A 17,039-nucleotide genomic window follows, 5' to 3' on the forward strand; every position below is an offset into this window, starting at 1 on the left:
CACTGCATATCATTTAGTTATATAATTTCATACACATAATTTGATTTAATAATAACCCAATTTGAAGCAAAAACAGAATGTTCTGACTTGCTTTGTGAAAGTATACTACATGACTGAACGAAGCAAACTGCAGATGCTTTAAATGAGACGCAGATTCACTTTCTGACGGCAGGAGGCGCTTCTGGAACACCAGATATGGCATTTCCTTGGTTACCGCTGTAAACAAAGCAGTGCTGCGCTGAAACACTGCTTTAATATGCTAGTGGTTTTGAAACCGTGAAATTTTCAAATCTACGCTAATATTAGTCTGTTTCATTCTTATTCCGAGGTCACCGTAGCCACCCAGATCCAGTCCGTATCCAGATCAGATGGTCACTGCAGCCACCTGGATCCAGTCCGTATCCAGTCCAGATGGAAGATCAGCACCTATAGACGACCTCTGCAGCCTTGAATGTCAGCGGAGACCATGTCAACTAGACAAACCCTAGAGACAGATCCCCTGCGAAGATCTTGCCGGTAATCGGCACAAGACCACGAGTCCTCTGCTCAATCTGACGTGCAATGCAGCCTGAAATTAAACCACATCATGCTGGTTTCGTCGGGCCATAGGAGAACTGGCCCCCCGATTGAGCCTGTTTTTTCCCAAGGTTTTTTTTTCTCCATTTCTGTCACTGATGGAGTTTTGGTTCCTTGCCACTGTCGCCTTTGGCTTGCTTAGTTGGGGACGTAATTTCTGTCAACATTGTTGACTTGACTGCATAGACACTATTGGAAGAGAACGGAACTGAACTGTTTTCTATTGTGCTCTTGCATTATCAGCACACGTTTTCCCTGTTTAACACTGTAAAGCTGCTTTAACACAATCTGTATTGTATAAAGTGCTATATAAATAAAGGTGACTTGACTTTAAGGTACCAATATGGAACCTTTAGTTAAATAGGTGTGTAAATAGATAAAAAGAGTATCAATGTATTTTACATTAAGTCTGCCACAGGCTCCACAAAACTATATCACTTGCTATTTAATAGACCCCTACACACACCACACTGTAGCAGAATCAATCATGGATCAGGTAGCAACATCTCAAATATGTCTCCTGTGACCACTTGAGATCGGATTTCAAAGGAAAGGGTCTCTGAATACATATATTACTTGGTACGTCAGTCGAGTACATGGTACTAAGTGCACTGCATGTTGATAAAAGGCAAGAAAAGGAGGAAAAAAGAAAAGAAAAAAGTTGGTGATGCCAAAGGCGCAAAAGGATGGATCAGCATTTACACTACAAACGCAACGTGATTCTGTCTGAAACATTTTCTGTAATTACCATTGTTTGGATTGAATATGATCGCCTCACCCAAATTAGGATATCACCCAAGGATATCAGTGAATTTTGTTTGGCATTCAGAACTGAATTGAGAATGCTTTTTAAATCCCAAATTCTGTTCCTGAATGCGAATTGAACTAGAATTTCTAGAATAAAGGTGAGCAAATAGGAACTTGAATTGAAAGGCATATTTTAATTTACGAGTAGAAAGTAGAAATAAATTAAGAGAAAATACATTTAAGAATACAACAGGTGCTCAAGAAAGGGTGAAAATACATAATTTATTATACATATTTCAGTATTTAATTTTAAGTATTATAGATTTTCAATAATAAAAATCTTAATTTCTTTAAAAAAGTGCTGGTTCCCTACTAATAAATTAAAATAAATGTAATGAATTAATTTAATATAACGTCAATAAGTGAAACAAGCAAAAAATCAAAGGTTTTAAAAACTTTACAAACACATGGATTAGGGTGGAAGAACATTTAATTTTCCACAATGCCACAAATTTCTCTGAATTGAAAATCAGCTTCATAACATTCCAGTTCCGTTTCCTATAGGATGAAGTTAATTCAATTCAAATTCCAACTCATCACTTGAAATGGGGCCAATTTTTCGGTTCTGAGTTTTGTCCAATCCTGATGTCAATATCAAGTTTACATGTGCGTGTGACTGGCTGGCTCCATGTTCAGCTTGTGCTCAGTATAGAATTTGTGTTGTTACCTGTGAAGATTTATGATTATGTGTGCATTAGAGATCTAATTTATAGCATGTGAGACGATCATGGATCCATGCATGACTGAAAATCAATGTGTGATACAAGACAGATTATAAAATTGGTTGAAATGGACAACTATGCAGCAATTTAAAAAAAATAAAAAAACTGGTGAATATACACAACAAATCTGACCAGAAGAGTACCTCAACAATACTCAGTGACAATGCTGCTCTAAGATTTGTGGCGCAGTAATGCATTATACATATGACAGTCATTTCTGCACCTGCTATTGTCAAAAACATTTCTCCACTGAAAAGTCTTGCCTTCATAGCTCCATCACTTCCTTTCATGTCTCCTGCTACAAGGGCAAATATTTCTCAGGAATCACTTTATGGTTCTTCCTTCAACATTAAACCAGTCGTGCTTTTAACTTCCTTGCTTCCATCCCTCACCATTTTCATCCACTGTCGTTATCAAGCTTTCATCACTTCTACCATTTACTTTGCTTTATAGCACTAGGTGCTGTGTCTCTGAAACGCCTCCATACATCTTTCCTTACTCATCCATTATCTCTCTACGAGCAGATTCTTTCAACCCATTTTTTTCGTTGAGATTCATAGCACTTCCTTGTCTCCCTTTTCCTTCATCACACAACTGTTTCTGAGAATTAAGTGTAGTTGTTGTACACCAGTGAATTTACCATCTTAGTCTGTCACATCCAAGCTCTTAAATAAAAAAACACTAAAATTAAAATCACTTCCAAACCACATCCAAAAAGGCTTTGGTTAATATAATTGTGTTTACATATTATATTAATGCTAACTGTCTTTGATAATACTATCTCCAGCAGACATGCTCAAAACCAATGGCAAAAGACACTGATTGAGACAGCTTACAAATACCTTAATGTCACAAGGCAGGTAATTCAATATACAATTTTCTGCTAAATTAGCATTGAGACATTGTGGAACTTGAACGTCCAGTTATGGAAAGAATTCATCATTCACTTCTGGATCGATTTCAATCTCTACAGACGCCTGTTTCAAATCTAAAGGGGTGAAAGTGCCTCCTCCTCTCTACTGTCCCAATCTATTATCCATCCATTTCCACCCTCTGTGGATATGACAACAAGTTTTCAGGCTGCTCCAGGTCTCTGTAAATAGCGCCATATGCACGGCTCTCTTAGGGAGGTCCCTGGTTCTTCATTTAGAGCTGATGTTATACTTTTAGTACATTTACAGTCAGAAACATCATGTAATATTCTGGAGAGGTTGTTGAAACTGAATGTTGAACTGCAGCACTACGATCTTAAAAGTAGACAGAGGAAAAAAACGGAGGGGGGAAAAAACATCAAATAAAGCCTCCTAGCAGAAAATACTTAAATGATCGGACCTCTTAAAGGGGTCATAGGATGCTACATACACTTTTACAAGTTGTTTGAACTGAAATGTGTGTTGGCAGTGTGTACACAACCACCCTATAATGATAAAAATCCACCCAGTGTTTTTTTTTTTATCTGGTTAAATGTTTTCCCTGTGCTAATTAGCAAGTTTCACGGTGAATGCAGCTAAAGTAAACAGTCCCTCAGAGAGCGGCTCGGAAGAGAGGGGCGGGGGCAGCGTAGCTCATTAACATTTAAAGGAAAATGCTACAAAAACGGCTTGATCTGAAAAGAGCTGTTTTTGACAGGGTAAAAAAGGTGTTTTTTACACTACCATTGAGAAATTTTAACCAAACTATGTTACAGACTTTTCATTAAGACCCTAAAGAATCATATCAACTTGTGGAAAATGGGCATCCTATGACCCCTTTAAATAAAGGAATATGATTCTGATCATTGATTCATTTCAAAATATAAATCACATAATTAAGAAACATCTTTTAATGGCTCTATTTTAAAGATTTCATTTTCATTTGCCAGAACAAGTATGAAACAGGGATGGAGAGATAAGGATTGGCGTTACCACGATGGAACAGATGGAAAGGTTAATTTTTCCATTTTAAACTGTAAATGTTTAGTAACATTAGTGTACAGGAAGGTGGGAGGGAGGGAGGAAGGATGGTTGGGTGTAGGAAAGGATTGCTGAATAATTAAAAAAGAGAAGAAAGCACAGATGAATCAAACGGGCTAGTGCCTGTCTCACACTGAAGCACTATAAAATGGAGGATGCTACTGTACATCTCTTTTGTGGCATAAATCCGTCTGTAATATCTGCCAGTGAGAAAGGCACTGTCTTCAAAAGAAGCAAAACCTTGGGTCACCAGATCTGAGTCGACAGCTTGAATTGCATTTTGAGGTCTTTTGTCACCTGCTTTAACAGTTAACTGGAGACCGGGTTTAAGAATTGTTAAGTCTGCGCAAAGGAAGTCAAAGTGATACAGCGATGTTTTGGGGTCCTACAGTGTTTTCTGCAGTGCCTCAAAGGTTCAGGCTTTCTCCGCCTCACTTTCTATCCACTGCCTTGCTGCCTGTGTCCTCCTTATGAAAAAAGCTGTTCCACTTGGCTTCAGAGTTAACCCTCTGCTCACTGTTGAGAGAAGAGAAAATGGGTCATGAATGGGGAAAGGGGATGAACAGGCACTAAGAATCAGAAAGGAAGTGGACAAAGGGTTGAAAGAAGGATTGAGGGATGAGGAAGAACCAGAAGTACTGTAACAGAGGCAGCTGGGTGAAACTATGTATAGAAATGAATAAACAAATAAGGTCCTGTTTTTAAGAAAGGCCAAAGATAAGAGTCAAAGGTAAAAAGCAAAACTGGAATGTAGACAGCCAAATAGCTTGGAGGAAAAACATCACAACATTGAGATGTAAGCTATTAGGAAAGCAGAAAAATAAAGTGCATATTTAAAAAAATGCACGTAAAGACAGTGCAAACAAACAGAATAAGATAAAAAAAAGAAGGGAGGAAACAAAAAGAGGCTTAGTGAACAAAAAGAGGCTTAGTGACAGGTTAAATTTGAATGAGCTGCAGTGACTGATAAAGACAGTTTTAGTGCTTAAGATAAAGATGCATTGCGGGTGGAACACCTCAAATGTGCAAACATATACATAACGCTTTTGCATTTGTATGTGTTTGAGAGTAGATGATATTCATATTAATTTTATGTTCCCTTATATGGCTAATCATTTATATAGTCTTTGCAGCAATTAGGCCAAATCAGAAAATACCAACAAGACCCGTAACCTTGAAGAAATACCTCGCAGTGCTCTTTGAGAACACGCATGAAGCTTAAATGGCTTCATCAGCTTCATCAAAAAAGGAAATACATAATTATGTATTGAGAAGCTATATGATTCAGCTTATTATAATAATTTGTTAAGACTGGCTAATAATATAGTTTCTGAGCCCCAAGATTCAACAAAGTTAGGCTGAAACACTCTTTTGTGCATCAGCCGATCCTAAAGTTGAATAAGGCACTTAATCAAAAATCAAGAGTATTGTGAACATGGTGTAGTTGTATAAGAGTAGTAGGAGGGTAAGGTATAATGTAATGTTTAAGGGTGTGTAATGTATAATGTGTTTTGTTCTTGTGTGGATGAAGTGCATGTTGTTTAAAGGATGTTGACTGTTGTAAACATAGATACTGTCATGCAAGAAACATTTCAGACTCGTCTGACAATAAAGTGCTATATCATATCATCATTATAGACTCTTCAGTAAGATTCATCTCCTAATAAAACTAATCAAGGCCTAATCAATATATTAATAATATATCAATAAGAATTTTAAAAGAAATGCCCTTTCCAAAAGAAATATTCTTTTCAAGGATAGATAGACAAGACAGATGTTATATTTCAGCATGCTAAAATACCATGAACATTCATTTAAAATCATTTAATTTTAATTGCATTAATTTCATTTTTTACAATTTTACAGATGAACATTACAATTTAAAATTTATCTCAAATGTCCTAAGTAACAAACAGGATGGCCATACAAGACATACCGGAAAAAAGACATCTGAATTGTAGATATTAAAAAAACTGTAATATACATTAAGTTCAGTACAATCAAAAAATTAAGTTATATTGAAGCACCATGTTAAGAACATATTAAAATAAATATAATTAATACACTGGCTTTTTATAGACCAAGGCAAGGCTTAACACAACTACGTCATAAACATGTAGGACAGCCCAGTGCTCTCTCAGGTCTGCACCTGTTAAAAATGAGAAGAAACCAACAAACGCATTCCATATCTGACATGTACTGGGGAGGATATAAAAAAAACACACACACACAATATACGTTCGGAGATTATGTCAGGCTTTGTGTCTTGGTGACCTACAGGACTACAGTACATTATAGTAACAATATTCTATAAATGTTAAGTGAGTCTGATTAAGGATCAGCTCCAAAGGGCACTAAACATCTCTCTAGAGTAATACAAATGGTAACTAATTAATTATGCATTGGCCCAAAGTACCAAAGCAATACCCAATATGATACAAAACCCCATGAATCTAATATAGACAAATGCTTGGTGTTTAAAAAAAAAAAAAAAAAGGGCATCCAATGCCAACACACATTTGTGCTTGAAAAGTGTGTGTGATTTGTGTGGAAAAGATGGGATGCTATTCAAATAAATGACATCACAGTTGGTAAAGATGCTGAAATTTCTGTGATTTGTATGCATTTAATGTAGCAGCTGCTACGGTTCTTTTATGACATGCAGGAATCCCCTAAACCAAATACAGGACACCTGAGAGCTGCTCAAAGTATGTTTGTCATATGTTGCACAAATATTTGTGCAGTCAGTGGTGCACACTCTTATTCAACTTGCCAGATGGGCATTTAAACCCTAAATTAAAAGCACATGATCCTTGCTCTGGTCCTTCATGTGCTAACCCACTAAGCTGTGCAAGTTGCCAGCCAAGCTTATTTTTCTCGCATATGACCGGTCGCATGTTCTTTTAACAACTGCAATCTAGACTGCCAACTCTGAACTGAAAAGGCTAGGAGGAAATAGAGAGAATTTCCACATTGCGGAGAACAACATCCTCATCATGTGGCAAGTCTTATGTACTACAGGACCAACAGAATATCTATTTTCCTCTGTTTTAATACAGAAACCACTAGCATGAAAATATTATCTTCTATAATAACGTACTAAACAAAATTCATCATGTAGCATACAAATAATTAGGCAAGTGTGCTAATAAAAAATATGTCTTTAAATATTTCAAGAAAACTCTGTTTTGATGCTAAGAACAGGACATTTTACATAAATTCGTAAATTTAGTTTTCAGTGTAATAAAAACAAAAAAACATCTTACATTGAAGTTGTTTAAATAAATAAAGTCTCAGCATATTAACGACAATTGGTCGTTATTAATCAGCATATTGAAGGTCCAGATCCACTGTACCGTCAGTCACCACAAGCCTAAGTCTCTTAGGCTTGCGATCCGTTATGGGAGTGCTTTGCGAGTGGGAGGTGGAGAAGTGTAGAGAATTACATGGGTGAGTTCCTGTCCCCTGATGCTGCTGATCCCTACTGACTTGGCCTCCGTGGACTTTAGACCCTGCAAACCTACTCGCAGAGGGAGAAGGTGAGAAGTTTGAGGGACCACATGCTTCTACAACCAGCCTTCCTTGAGTTCCCGAAGGCTCCATAAGACAATGGTAAGTGTAATTTGCAGGTCCTGAACCAGTATAATTCAAGCTTCCACCATCCTCACTGTACCCCAGAGTCACAGAATGATCTCCGGTGAAGTTCACTACGTAAGACTGGTGAGGAGGTTGACCGTGTTCAAAGGTGGTTGACTGAGTTTTAAACAAAGGGACCTCAGGGACTGAGGATTCTCTGTATCCCAGACGAGGACTGCTGTGCTGCGACGCAGGAGGTGAAAGCGAGGAGCTGAAGTTGAAAGCAGAAGAATCACAGTGAGAGATGTTTGAACACATCTGATCCTTATTGGGCTGGATAGAAGACACTCCAGAAAGTTGAGTGTTTTGAGTGGGAGTCACAACAGCATGAGGTTTTTCCAATCTTGAGGGTTTGCTTTGTGTTGTACTGTAACATTGAGAACCTTGGGATGAGGAAAATAAATACGTGGAGGGCAGGCATGGATCTTTATCATTCCTTGTGATCTGGGGCTTTATGTTCTTGAAGACGTTTGTTGTGGTTTTGCTAGAGCTGATGAAATAAACTGGGTGAATGCGATCACCTTGCTGACCAGGATTAGCAGGGTACTGTTTGGACGGGATGTTCTTTGTTTTTTTTTGCAGATTTTCAGCCAATCTTGAGAACTCCGCATTAGGACATCTAGCAGAAGACTCTTTTCCACTGTGAGAACTTGATGGACCCGGACAAGCATAGATGCTTTCCATGTTGTTGTGGGATTTCGAGCTGCCTGCAGCCACAGAAATTCGACAAGCATTCTGGCCTTCCTCGGTTTTCGAGATATTCTTGGGGTTTGGAAAAAAAGGAAGCTTCTTGTCACTGCTACGAAAAAGTGCATTACCAGAATTGAATGCACCTGGATAATCAGCAAGTGAGGTTGACTTATTTCCTACGTGAAGTGAATGGAAGGGTGTAACAAGGTTACTGTGAGGTCCGGCACCATGCAGACTTTGTGTTGACAAGTTTGGAAAGACAGATTCGGATTTAGCTTTTGAGCTATGCAAGTTGAGAGGTCCATGAATTTTGTCTTTAATGTCAATTTTAGCAAGGTATGACTCCGAGGACTTTGTGTTAATAATGGAATCAAGAAAGTGTAACTTTTTATCCTGAGGATGAATTCGCACAGTTGAGTGCCCAGGCTGTTTGGCACTTGTAGATGCATTGTTAAACATTGTCAAGTCTTTGGGGAGAAACTGTGTTGCTGAATCTTCCTGGACCTGGAGCTCTATGGGAGTTTTGGACAACTCACCATCAGACAAGTACAGATCTTTCTCAGGGTCTTGAAGTGGAGCAGAACTTGTGGCCGTATTACACAGTTTATCTTTAAAGAGCAGTTGAGACGCACCAATAGATGAGGATGTGTCAGACTGAGCAAACACAATATCCGGGAAACATAGCTCCTCACCACTACTAAAGTTACTCACTGGGCTTGGCGATCCTAGGTAAGGGGTCTCCGGATTCCATGCATCAGTGGGACTTTGAGAGAAGGGGCTGCTGAAGGACCCGGTGTTATGTGGTTCACCAGGACAGTAATCTATTAAAGAGCTTGCCAAGTTGTTTTGTGCAGGCATCTGATCATAGCTTTCGAGATTTAAACATGGAAAGTCAAGCACATCTTCAGAATAGTTACTAAAGCTACACTCCGTGGTAAAAGGAGAAATGGAAGGAGACTGAACCTGAGAAGAGGTTACACTGGTGTTAGTGGGCACACTTTTCTCACATACCTGTGACTGGCTCAGAGCCTGGAGTTTTGACAGACTTTTATTAATCTGAAACAAATTGTGGCTCAAGCAAATGTCATCCCTTCCTTTGTTGTCAGTTCTAATAACTCCAGTCTTAAAACTATCGAGACTGTCTGACACATGCTCCCTTACATTGTCTTTTGCTTGAATACTCCCACTGACATTACTAACTCCTGCCAGCCCATCATAACAGGGAGAGTAAAGTGACAAAAGTGAAAGGGATATTGGTAAGGGTGAAGTCTCAAAACTCAGTGGATCTCTGAAGGTACAACTACGCCCCGCCATTAGTTGCTGGCATTGAGACGGGTTTTCCTCTTTAACTTTGCCGAGAGGCATCTGTTCTACTATTGCTGCTGTAGAAAAGACGGATGTTAATTTCTTTGGCTCCCTGTGCAAAGTATCAGTGCTCCCATCTTCATTTTGAACTTCTTTCCACTCCACCTCCCACTTGCCTTCAGCTCTCCTGCACAATCTAATAAGAGGTAACGGTTTAATGTCATCAATGTCCGCCTCAATTTTTGGACTAGATGATTTTTGTTGTACCTGCTTGTCAGTAACATCACTACTGTCTTGAACAATTTCGTTTGGTGTACTAACGTTTTTGTTAATGTGAACAGCTGATACTTTCTGTTGTCTTTTACATGGCTTAGCAGCGCATTCTTTTCTGCAATGTTCTAGGACGTCTTGAACTGCTTTGGTGGCTTTCTCTAAACCTACGCCATTATCGGCCTCCCCATGACCCCGAATCCTCTCCATTTCTGCATTTAAAATCGAGACAGTATCCAAAATGGCACTAAAAGGGTCAACTAAAGCCAAGCATTGCTGTGGGCTTGACTGGTCCACAACACTTTTTGCCTCATCCGTACACTCCATTGCCCACTCCTTTCCCCTTTTCCTCTTAAGGCGGATTCTGACGTTTAACCTCTGCTCTTCTTCCGTCTTATCCAAATCATCTGAGGTAGACCACTCATCCTTAATGGCATGTTCAATATTATCCGTGATCTCACAGTCCCCTGGTCCTTTATTTCCTCCTCCTAATCCTTTGTCACTTTTCGCTTGGTTCTCCTCTCCCATATTGCATTTGACTGCTTCTGTAATTTCACTCTTAGGGTCATTGATTGTCCTCTCACAAACATGTACTTTACTCGTGCTATCCCTGTATTCAGGAACTCTGACACTGTTTTTCCCTGGTCCACGATGAGTACTCTGAAGACCTTTACAGTATTGTTTAGCCGAAGTCTTTATCAACTTGGATGAGCCACGCTTTATGGACCCAATGCAAACATTGTCTTTGAGAGTTAAACTTGATTCTGGTATTGAACATTTCATTAATGTTGTATCCACACTGCTGCTTTTGCTTGGCTTAGGTAACAGATTGTCCGAGTTGGGTTCTTTGCCTTTACTGCCATCAGTACACGGTGTTGCAGGTACATTAACATCCTGTTCTGGGTCTGTATCAAGCGATTCTCGAAATGCCCGTTTCTTTAGGGGAATGCTGCTCTGGGGACTATGATCCAGAGAAACCATGCACATGGATGGGGGTTCTGAGGAAATCAAAGCGCTTTCTGACTGTTTCTCTTGAGTATCTTCATGTATATTTGGCTGATCAGCTGCCGTGAGTCCTTGATTAGGGTGCTCATTTTTGTTATTAAGTGCATCATGCTTGTCCTTGGTCTCTTTATTGTCAGCAAGTAATAGTGTCTTCATATTATCAGCTTCTCCTATACCACTGTAACTGCACGGAGGTTGGTGGTCATTAGCATCTTTATCTTGTTGACTAAACTTGCAACTCAAACTCTTTCTAATGTCCATCAGCAGTACCCTTGCCTCTTTAACAACAACAGTCCTGCTACCAAAACTTGCTGTTAACACTTTCTTTTTCAAGTAATTTCCTTCAACAATTACTTCTTCCTGCTTCTTGTTGCTGCTTTCTTTATCTTGCACCTTAGGTACGCTCTCAACATGTTTTTGTTTCTTATCCTTGTCTGCTCCTTTCCGTTTCTTTCCGGCATCTTCTGAATTTTTGGGAATTGTGACTTCAACAGATGTGACTGTTACAACTTTATCATCTTGCTTACCTTCAATTTCATACTCACTGTGGCTATCCTTACCATACACATCCACAAGTTCTTTCACAACAGGTTGTGTGACTGCATTTTTGCCAGTCTCTAAATCACATGTTACTTTTAAGTACTTTTCTGCACTCTCCATATTTACTGGTGTGAAATACAACTCCTTCACCCCTTTCTTACCTTGAATATTGCTTTCTTTGCTCCCATTAAAATTTGTGCTCTGCTGTACTGACGCTGCTGCTGGTGCTGTAACCTTGTCTCTTGTACTGTCTGCCTCCCTCTGACCTGTTCTTTCAACCTCTGGCTTTCCTGGGATAGCCACCCGTTCCAGACTGACTCTGAGGTAACGATTTAACCCTGAGAGGAGAGAGACAGGACTATTAAGAGATGGTGAAGACAAGGAGGGTGTAACGCTTACAGCACTAGAAGAGACAGACTGCCTGTGGTTTTGCTTGTTATCCCCTGAGGTCTCTGAAGCTACACAAGAACTAACATCACCTGCCCTAGGAGCAATGGAACCGCTGATGTGTCTCCCGTCACCAGCCACTTCCCTGAGGCAATCCCTAAAGACTCTCTGCTGCGTCTCTCTGATCACCGTGCTCTCTGTTTGTGATGATTTGTCACTGTTAGTTCCAGTGTCTCCGTCAATGTGTACACATTTATCAGTACATGGTTTACCTGGAGAGATTAAAACAGGGTTAGTATTGTCCTTGGACTCAACCTCACTTCCTTTTTGCTGCTTCCCATCTTGTGTCTGAGAGTCAGAGCATTCATTTTGCCCTGTAGAGAGTTTAGAGTTCGATTTGATCAGTCTGGTCCTCCTTTTGTTGAATCTGGGGAGTTTAGATCGACTCCTTGCTTGGAGACTGCTCAGACGACTACGAAGAATATTCCTGGTCCTTGAGGAAATGCCCTGGTGGACAATTCTGACAGATGATGCATCAATGTTACGTCCCTTGGCCTTCATGCTGTCTCTTTCATGTACACTGGAAACACATCCAAGAGTAAAGGGTTTAAATCTAATGACAGGGTCTTCATTTAACATTTCTCCATCCTCATCTTTTCTCTCCTCCGGTCCATTTATGTTAGCACTACTGAGTGGTGGAGAGACAGATTTGCTGTTCCTTGTGATCCTCTCTGGTTTTGGTCGCTCTTTCTCAGTTAGGTATAGCAGGGCCCTTTCTTTGCTCAAGGGGTCTTTACAGCTTAATAGGAAATTTGTGCTGTGCTGATAGAGGCAGATGCTTAGCTCCTTTAGCTCGAGGTGAGGCAAAGATGATAAGAGGTTTTGTGTTCTCTTTTCCACCTGTTTGCATTGCTCCTCCCTCCTCCACCTATCAGTCTTTCTCATCTTGCTCAAAACAAGGGCGTTCCTCTTTGTCCGTTGGGAAAATGTATTCCTCATTGGCAAGGCTGACAAGAGAATGAGACAAGAAGAATAGACAGCCAGAGTTAAGTGATCGGCAGTAATGAAATTATAATAATACAGGTTTTTCACCACTTTATTAGGAAATTGCATGGGATGCTTAATTACATCCTTTGTCATTTTAAATTCAGAACATACACATTTTACTCCAGGACACAAGTAATAAGAAAATAACTAAATATTAATGGTAGAACAAGCATACCTGAGTTTGATACAGTGAGAAACGGCTTTGGGGTGCCATTTCCCCTATTCCTGTTAAGCCTTAGGTCGGTCTCTCTGAACTCATATTTCTGTCCTGAAGGATCCACGGAGCAAGCCACATCTGGTGACTGGTCTCTCTTCTTAAATGATCCCTCTCCTCTCCTGCATAGATTGGCATAATTAGAGTTGTGATAAAAGCAGATTTACAAGGTTTTAAATGTATTTCTGTCATTAGAAACCTAATTGACATTAAACCCTAATACAGTTCAGACCAATTACAAGCATCCATTGAGATAATTGTGCATTACAGATCCAACATCACTATAATATCCAAAGCAGATGGCCTTGAAGCAGTATTAACGTATATTCTCTCACCTCTCACATGTGCAACATTCACACATTTCATTATTCTCCCCAAAAAAGCTGTCCCCATAGTAACAGGTAATCTCGTCCCCCGGCGAGATGGGCCGCACCACTTTTACACAAGCTCCATTCTTATCTCCAGGGACAAACTAATAGGAGGAACAGAAACAGTAGGAGCAAATTACTTTTCAGTATACACTGTTTGACTATAATCCATTTAGTCATATGCCAGGAAACAAGTGAAAACAAATTAAGGAAATGTAATTTAAAAAAAAGGGTGTTGCCATGTTAGGACTAAAGTCAGATAAAATAAATAAAAAAATAAAATAAAATAAATACATTTTAAAAACGATCAAATGGATAATACACACTAAAAGTGAAACATTTGCACATTTTAAAATAATAGTACTGTATGTCATGCTATATGTGCGTTAACATTAATTTACATATAAACTACGGTTCAAAAGTTTGAAGTCAGTATGATTTTTTAAAATGTTTTTGAAGTCTGAAGTCACCCAGACTGTATTCAAACAAAAATACAGTAAAACAGTAATACTGTGAAGTATGATTACAATTTTAAAAAACGATTCTATTTTAATCAATTTTAAAATGTTTTTTTTTCCTGTAATAGTTGAATTTTCATTACTCCAGTCTTCAGAGTCATATTATCCTACAGAAATCATTCTATTATGCTGAACTGGTGCTCAAGAAACATTTTTTATTATTGTCAATGTTGAAAAACAGTTCTGCTGCTTAATTTGTTAATATGAAAACATAAAAACCTTTAATTCAGGATTCTTCAAATAAGACTGAAATCTTTTGTAACATAATAAATGCCTTTACTGTCACTTTTATCAATTTGACGCATCTTTGCTAAACAAAAATGTTCATTTCTAAAAAAAAAAAAAAAAAGACTCCAAATCTTTGAACAGTAGTGTATTTTTTTTTCTATATATGTCTGTGTATTTACATTTAGGACTACAATGACCCAGACTTAATAGTAAAAATAAATACACAGAGAGAGAAAATATGAGCTAGGTTTACATGTTTATTTATTTATATGTAAAAAATAATCAACAGTGTGTGAAATGATCTGTCAGTGCTTTAAGTTAACACAACCTGATTAGAATATGTGCATATGCATAAAAGAAAACAGACACAGTGTCTGCAACAGTGCCCTTTAGCAGTATACTTTTTTTTTCTCTTCCCTTTACAACAGCACATTGTCTTAAGTTTATCTTACCACGTGTCTCAAAGAACAAACACCAATTTCCAAGTAATCACTTCTGCTTGCATTATCATTGGTCGGGTTGACATACCAAAAGTTCAGTAGTTCATACCAATACCAGTGAAATGTCATAATTCTTAAAATTTTGATACCATAGCAAAAACTGTTTTATTGAACACACTCTTTGCTATTTAAATAAATAAAACAATAGTAAAAATAGTCTTCAAGTGTTTTTAAACTACGTGAACAACAAAAAACAAACGACAAGAAACAAAACTAAGTGTTCTTAAAAGGCTTATTAAAGCCACTAAAGCGATCCACACAAGCAGTAAACGGTTGTCATCTTTATCTTGTCAATACTGCTGTTTGATAATTATTAAAGAAATAACAGACAGTGACAGGTCTATTAGGCTGCATTTCACCACTTGCACAGATCTACTGTGATATACCAGATTCTTGTCAAGATAAGATGGGGATTTGACCAAGAAGTGCATCACACGCAGATATGCGATACCAAATACCCTAAGCACATCTCAACGCATCCACGCATCAGTCGACTGCGTGCAAATGTCGAACTGGTAATTTGTACTACAGAAAAACTGGTATAGTTTTATACATTATAGAGCGAATACAAACATGAAAACTGAAAGCAAAACTCCTCAATCACTTCTATCAGATCTAGCAAGACCTAGTTAAACAAACTTTACAGACAAGTCTAACAAATCAACTGTATATAATTGTACATTTAGGCTGCAAGATACACTACAGATATACAGGGTCTTTGAAACGCTAAGCAATTCAAAAGATTCCCCACTAAAGCAAAACAAATAATATAGTATCTTACCTTACAGTTGGGTCTGCAGTCTTCTCCCAACAATAAAAATGAAAGGAAAAAAAAAAAAGCACAATCAGATCCTGTACCTTACCACAGAACGTATTTTGAAAAAGAATATTACTGATCAGTATATGCATATGGGCTCTCTCACCATGATTGATGAAGGCAGCCGGCCCCAACCAAAGCTGAGCACATCTCTTGCGCATCGAGTACATGACGCTGAAGTCATTCACTCCTGCTCTGAGGACGGCACTATCCTCAGGGCTCAGCTCAGCTATACAGCCCTGCAGTACCTCCACCCGTTCTCCCACAAGCCTGGAGAATTCAACATTTTTATATCCTTAAATATGGTGATTAACAGAATTTAAATAAGGAGATCAGCTTATTATGTGTTAGGATTAAATAATTAACATACAGTTAAAATGCTGATTTTTAATTTAAGATTTAAAAAACAAAAACAAAACAATGATTCTAACCAGTGTCGGGTGGATGTGATTTTGGCTCCATTCGTTTCAGAAGAATAGCGGTTACATGGCTCAATGTTCACTCCACTGTCCAGCAGAAATGCTGTCATATAGCGATACATCTAAAGAAAACAGATGAGTAAGTTAAAATAGTTTAAGCACACTGCCATATACATTAATTATATTACTTCATGTCAAGTAATACGCTGTGCTTGTCTTTAATAAAAGTAAAACATTCATTTAAGCATATTCAGTTCAAGAGTCTCGGGATTGTTGAAAGAAAGATTTCAATTAATCACAAAAATCTATATTTTCCCTGCCCTTGTCTATGTAAGGCCAACAATGTTTTTGGTCTAGTACAGTCCTTATGTGTGCAGAGAGACTGTACTCATCATCATGAAGTCAAACAACTGATCTAGCAAAAACAAACATGTAGACAAATATGCTGAAAAAAGGCAAACCATCGTTACTACACTAGACACAACAACAGCTACTCATTCAAAACAATTCAAGCATTCTTACATTCCTCTTTGGTGATGAATGATGATTACACATGTTTACAAACCGCAAAAATGGACATTCAGCAATTCTGCATATGATACTCACATGCTGCTTTAACAACTCCTGTCGGTGTGAACCCAGCCCGGTGAAATAGCCACTGACCCATTCCCCATCCAACAGGGCATCAAAGGTGGCCTGGAAGTCATGTGTGCGTTTGAAGCGCAGAAGTGTCCCTCTGAGGTAACCCCATCGCCGGATCTCAGGGGGAGGACTTCATTCACATAATGAAAGAAATAAAAAAAAATTACAAATTATGAATGGAAGAAATCATTTACAATACAGTTCAAAAGTCTGGAGTCAATAAGACTTTTTTTAAAGAAATTAATACTTTTATTTTAGCAATGTCACATTAAACTGATCAAAAGTGACAGTAAAGACATTTCTATTGTTACAAACAACTTCTATTTCAATTAAATGCTGTTCTTTTGAACTTTCTATTCATCAAAGAGTTGTGAAAAAAAGTGGTTTCCAAAAAAA

At 38.4% G+C, this 17,039-nt stretch overlaps 2 protein-coding genes across 5 annotated transcripts in view; both read right to left on the minus strand.

Moving 5' to 3' along the window:
- shank1 (SH3 and multiple ankyrin repeat domains 1) overlaps positions 1–2,682 on the minus strand; it is a 119,471-nt gene extending 116,789 nt beyond the window's left edge. The window contains 1 exon segment of the mRNA XM_016544262.1: positions 2,669–2,682. The gene's annotated coding sequence lies outside the window, so the exon portion shown is untranslated.
- A 3,593-nt stretch (positions 2,683–6,275) lies between these two features.
- kmt5c (lysine methyltransferase 5C) overlaps positions 6,276–17,039 on the minus strand; it is a 15,734-nt gene continuing 4,970 nt past the window's right edge. Inside the window, exons 3-10 of one of the 4 annotated variants that reach the window (XM_016544301.1) lie at positions 16,608–16,773; positions 16,014–16,123; positions 15,689–15,852; positions 15,547–15,566; positions 13,487–13,623; positions 13,113–13,273; positions 12,163–12,897; positions 6,276–11,841 (exon numbers count right to left, since the gene is read on the minus strand). In XM_016544301.1, the coding sequence (XP_016399787.1) occupies positions 7,379–11,841; positions 12,163–12,897; positions 13,113–13,273; positions 13,487–13,623; positions 15,547–15,566; positions 15,689–15,852; positions 16,014–16,123; positions 16,608–16,773 (5,956 nt within the window). In that variant the 3' untranslated portion in view covers positions 6,276–7,378. Of the gene's footprint in view, positions 12,898–13,112; positions 13,274–13,486; positions 13,624–15,546; positions 15,567–15,688; positions 15,853–16,013; positions 16,124–16,607; positions 16,774–17,039 lie in introns of all 4 variants that reach the window. The other 3 variants (XM_016544299.1, XM_016544300.1, XM_016544297.1) reach the window with 3 other exon arrangements.

This window comes from Sinocyclocheilus rhinocerous, unplaced genomic scaffold (genome assembly GCF_001515625.1).
Source record: "Sinocyclocheilus rhinocerous isolate Xijiao unplaced genomic scaffold, SAMN03320098_v1.1 scaffold220, whole genome shotgun sequence".
NCBI lineage: Eukaryota > Metazoa > Chordata > Actinopteri > Cypriniformes > Cyprinidae > Sinocyclocheilus > Sinocyclocheilus rhinocerous.